The sequence below is a fragment of the Monopterus albus genome, unplaced genomic scaffold, assembly GCF_001952655.1.
Source record: "Monopterus albus unplaced genomic scaffold, M_albus_1.0 scaffold24.1, whole genome shotgun sequence".
NCBI lineage: Eukaryota > Metazoa > Chordata > Actinopteri > Synbranchiformes > Synbranchidae > Monopterus > Monopterus albus.
Genome location: NW_018127904.1, coordinates 186,898 through 192,460, shown reverse-complemented (window position 1 = coordinate 192,460; position 5,563 = coordinate 186,898). Strand labels below are relative to the sequence as shown.

The following is a 5,563-nucleotide window of genomic DNA, read 5'->3' as shown; positions in this document are numbered from 1 at the left end:
CACAGGGGCCAGGCTCAGCCTCTAGGGATGCAGCACCCTACTTACAGTATGCCTCTACCCCCTGTCTGCAGGGAGTGGGCTTAGATACACCCGTGTCTATGTCCACTGCATGGACAAATGAAACTGCATGTTGCCTAACTGGCTGAAATATTAAAATTTTGGAAAATCAAATAAAAGAAGCCAAACTGTGCACATGCACACAAATACACACATGCTGACCAGTCATTGCTCTTTTTTTATTGTTCTTTAAGAACAACAGTGTTTTTCAAAAACCCAAAAGGACTAGTAAACTACAGCTGTATAATTCACCTGCATTCTGTCTCATCTCTTACACGTTAAGATTCATATCTGCACTATGTTACTTCTTAGAGATGACCTCCATGTCCTTTGAACCTGCACAGGAGATGTCTTTTGCTGTAGGTTTATCTTTAATTAAACCCACATTCAGTGCAAACCAGGAATTACTGTGGAATATCTCAGTGGAACACCTCATTTGAAGCATCAGCTGTTATCTTATCTCAGCAAACCAAAACTGTGCTTTTCAAATACTGCTTTGCAGTTCTGCAAATTTAGCCCTTGTTAATATGTTTAATCTTAACTGCAGCTGAAGCAATTAATCAATTAGTTGATCTACAGAAAATTAACCATAGTTTTTATAATCACTGAATGGTCTAAGCATTTCAAGCATTTGACTTTATTAGGTGCGCCTGTACAATTTTGTGCAATTCAATGCAACAATTTTGCCATAACATGTCATAACGTCTGTGTTTATGAAGCTCAAAATGTTTCAATTTTTGGTGAAATTGTCATGAATGTATAAATTCAATTATATGTTTTTTATTGAGGTCAAAGTTAAAGGTGGTGTTGTACTAGACTACATTGTATATACAGAGGTGTTCCTAATATTCTGACTCTCTCATGTATGGAGAACAAAAATGAATATAATGTAGTCCAGTACAACACCATCTTTAACCAGGACCTCAAGTAATGGCTGGTGAGTGTATGTGTTTTTGATGGTTTCAGCATCTTTAATGTGAAGCATTACTGCTTTTCCCTGTTTTGTGTAAACTAGGCCAAGACATGTGAGGACCTGTGGTCTAAGAAATTGTCACAAACATTTTAGGGATCAAACAACTGGTCTGATTGAGAAAAACATCAACAGATTTATCGATGAAAATCATTTTTAAGTATAGCCCTAGTCCACCATGTGTGCATGTGGTGTGTGTGTGTGTTTTAATATAGACTGCCCCCATCCCATCCTTTAAAATGTGCTATTTCATCAAAAATATCATTTATTCAAGCAGAAAATTAATTACGAAATTAGCGTTTAGCTGCTACGCCGTTCTTAGAGAGTGCTTCATTTACATGTACAGTACCAGCAATGTTGCACACACACGGCTTGAGACTGCATCAGCTCATTCACCCAGATGAATGAGCCTGTGCACTGATGCTGTTCCTAATGAGGGAGGCTGCCTGTGTATCCCTCCCCTTTATTACAGCACTGGACTCTCAGCATCACTCAGCCTCTTCTCGTCTCCTCTCCATTGCACAGCCACCACTGTAAATTCATAGCGTGCTTCCTTACAGACAGACACGCAAGTGTCATTCCCATTTTGATTAAAAATTCCTTCCAGTGCTTTAGCTTTATTTTTTTGAGAAATAATGACAATCTTACTGTCACTAGCACACACTGAGCACGATGCATGAATTTAAAAGACACAGGCACTCACGGGTGAAAGAGCCTGAGGCAGAGGGGTTGACACTGTCACTGCTATCCCCACTCTCACTGCACGAGACCTCATCATCAGACTCCCGCAAGGAAGAGCACGGGGAGGAGGAGGCTTCCACCTCCTCAAATTTCCTCTTCAGTATGCCGCTCATGGCCCGCCGCATCTGCACCTGAAACCAAAAGACAGCAGAGGGGCAACGCGTTATTTAATTTTAGTTTAGGGTTTTCATAATCCTCAACACACTCAAGTAGCAGTGAGACCCAGACTCCCCCCCACACCAGCTCCCTTCACACACATATATACACACAATCTCTCCTGCAGCTGTCCCAGCTCCCAGGCATTCCCTGGGCGATTGATCACCTTGGCACAAAGGAGCTGAGATAGAAGGAGAAAGCTGCTAATTACATACTATGTCTGCCTAACAGGAAGTTCATTCCACTGTCTTTAATTGAGAGGCTAGAGAAAAAAGAGAGTGGACCCACTTGTCTTGCACTGCTACCCATCAGGGTGGAATTATGTATAATACAGCATACTGTATGTATTATGTATAATAATATGTGATTGCATATCATTGCTGCTACACCTAGAATGTATAAAAAGGATTTAAATTTGGCTTCAAATTGACTACATGCCATCCCGTCCACACCATTTTTGTGAATGAGGGGCAGAGTAAGTGGCTAAGCTAAATAACAGTAAAACCTCTCTGACTAATGCAGCACAGTTCAACTGCTGCACAAAACAAATCCACCAAAACGACCAGTTAAATCAAGGCCTCTTAAAAGAGTTTCAACAACAAAACTGAACAGTATATGCACTAGTTGGATCTAGGTGTAGCTAATCAAGTGCAAACCGAGTAGGCTATAAATCACAGTAGCACCAGAGAAGCAATACAGTAGGTGAAGCTGCTGTTGACAGCGTAATGAGTGTCACTCTGTGTCTGTAATGAGCTTCTGTTAGGTCAGATTCCTCCTAAAGGAAAAAGAAAAAAATAAAGCTGCAGAGTAAAAACAATTCAATACTGTGGTAGACTATAATATACCTTGTAATCCACAATAGATGCAAGAAATAATCCTGTATCATAAATGAATAACCAACCAAACTGGACCAACAGATAATAGTAATAATAGTAACTTTAAAGTTAAATCAGGCACAGTGGTGTTAAGATATTTTTGGATTTTTGTGTAGATGCAACTACATGTTCGTGGTTACAGCACTTCACACAGGCTGTTAATGTTACAGATCACTTCAGTGTCAATTGACAGCGACCATTAACTCTCTCTGACTAATGATGCAATAAAAAAAAATAAACTCATCAGTCAAATACACTAAAACTAATCACCATGACACTAGAACTGGATCTAAGAGTTTCTGCATTGTAACTGTCAAACAGTATATTATTTTGATTGCTGCTTTTTCCCTTTTAATATTATCCTGGTGTCATTCTTAAATGTGTAATGGATGTTTAACTTCTTTAATGTTAATCACCATTAATAAAACTTGAAAATGCAGAGCCTCGAGCTCCCTGTTTTATCAGCAGCAGCTGGAGCGTCAGGTCACTTTTTTTTTTTTAAATAAACCCACTAACACAGCACTGTTGCTGCAGCATACCATGGACTGCTATGACTGGCAGCTATTCCCTCATCGCTTTCTCTCTTGGAAACTGGAATCAGTAAAGACAGCATGCATCTTCACCCAGTCCCACTTTGTGTATCTGCCAAAGCAGCTTGTGGGGGAGTTCCATTCACAGACAGCCTCTGTGTTTCATCTGGGCTCTGCTGTCGAGTCATTACAGATGCAAATGCTGCCTGAGAGAAAGAGGAGCGACCCAGAGAGGACCAGCACTGCCAGCAAGAGGGTCATTGTTCTCAGGAGGCTGTGCTTGTTCAGTGCACTGACATGGCACTGCCAGCTCTACCTACAACTAAGGAATGTGTGGCAGCCTCCAAGTGGGAGAAAGTAGAGGAGAGAGGAGTCACCCAGGGTAACCTCATTGAAAATGTATTTTTTCTAAAAGAGAGGATATAATTTGGAAGCAAAATCTATCTAAAACCATCTTCTGTGTACCCGAGATGGCTGACAAGAAATCATCAGTCTACAGTCTTCTGAATGATTATTACAAAACCCAATGACATTAACTAACGAACTAGTCCCGAAAAATATTAAATTTAAAATGTTCATCAACAGCAGATGCCAATCTAACATCAAAAAAGTAAAGAAACAGATTTATCGCACAAACTGCTTCATTTGCATCCAAACGAGTGGAGATTTTCACCAGAAATCTACTGTGCAATTTTAGTCAATTTCCTAGCGAGGGTCCTAATTGTTGGAAATCTATTCGTATGCTTAGCCCTCAGCTGATGCTGCTCTAGGCTTTGATACCAAAAGTGGTTTCCATGGAGATTCTAATGTACTCTCACAACTAGTGCTTTCCCATATGACGGTGTTTACTGTGCATGAGGGCTCTTCATAATAAAGCAATGTTAGAGCAAATTAAGTTGATACCAAAGCAAATAATGCTTACAGATTTACCACAGTGCCTGTCTCAGATTTATGCATTAGCAGTTCATTTGCATTCTGTTATGACAGGATGAAAAGTTAACATCTTGACACTGAATGGGCAGGACAGCATGAGCCACAGAGCTGGGAGTAATATAGGGCGAATTCTCTTTCATCATGGCTGAGATTGTTGCCGCTCTCCAACACCTCTGTCTTTGTCTTCTCTGTTGCCTTACCACTAATCATGACTGGGTAGCATACAGTATGATACAAGGGCAGAAAATCCCAGGGAAAATAATGCAGCAAAAGCCAGCTTGGAAAGCCCCTCCCTGTGTTTGCCTGTCTGTGCAAACACATCAACAGTGGAAACCAACTCTTGTCCTTAATCAACAGCGCTCACAGCACTGTAGCACTCTCCTGCCCCACTGTCACCCCATCATTCACTAGGTACCTGAAGTCATAACAAAATGATGTGACAACACAAGACTCAAAATATTCATCATAAGTGATGACAACAGGCCTATGGCACCGGGAGCAAGTCATGACACATCAGTCCAACAAAGACCAAATTACACTTGTGTGCGTGTGTGTTTGTGTGTGTGTGTGCGTGCGTGCTGGCCCTCACAGGACCAACTGACCTGTATCCACTGGCCAACTGTGCTTCCTTTCACCTCTTCTCACAGCAGCACAGCCACACAATCATAAATGTGGTGATTCAAAAAGAGTGAAACATGATGAATAAAGAGATTCCCATTTTGTTTCAGTCCACTGACTTGCAGCGACCCCTAAGCTCCACTGGCATGAGAAAAAAAGGGTGCACGAGTGTGAGAGAGACTTGTAATTTTCCAGCTCTGACTGCACCGTCGGTACCATATGCTGACAGTCTTTCACTTTTACTCCCCTCTCTGTCACCGTGTTCCTCTCTCTCTATCTTTTCCTCTCTCTCTCTTTGGCCACACAAAGGCTCATTAGCTGTAGCCAGCTGAAAGGCAGGCGCCTGACTGGAGCAGAGTGGAGCACAGCAGAGACAGCCAGTGAGATCACATGGGTGGGATGTCTGAGAGAAAGAGAGAAAGAGAATGAGAGAGAGAGAGAGAGAGAAAGTCAGGCGTGCCTCTGCTCCTGCTGTCTGCAGATATTTTTACCAACATGAACTGGAGAAGGGAGGGGGACGAGAAGAGGGAGGAGGAGGCAGAGGTATGGGGGGGTCAGAAAGATGAAATGTTGGTGAAATGGTGCATATGGGAGATGCAGGGCAATGGGAAAAGAGGTGGAAGGGGTATAACCAAGATGCAGAGAGAAGGGAATTCAGAAGGGAATAGTAAATGGGGAAGGGG

The 5,563-nt window shown here is 42.0% G+C and overlaps 1 protein-coding gene across 2 annotated transcripts in view; it reads right to left on the bottom strand.

The window, feature by feature from the left end:
• csrnp3 (cysteine-serine-rich nuclear protein 3) overlaps positions 1-5,563 on the bottom strand; it is a 21,556-nt gene that overhangs the window by 5,626 nt on the left and 10,367 nt on the right. The window contains exons 1-2 of one of the 2 annotated variants that reach the window (XM_020594789.1): positions 4,865-5,516; positions 1,731-1,899 (exon numbers count right to left, since the gene is read on the bottom strand). In XM_020594789.1, the coding sequence (XP_020450445.1) occupies positions 1,731-1,893 (163 nt within the window). In that variant the 5' untranslated portion in view covers positions 1,894-1,899; positions 4,865-5,516. Of the gene's footprint in view, positions 1-1,730; positions 1,900-4,864; positions 5,517-5,563 lie in introns of those variants that run through there. The other variant, XM_020594788.1, reaches the window with a different exon arrangement.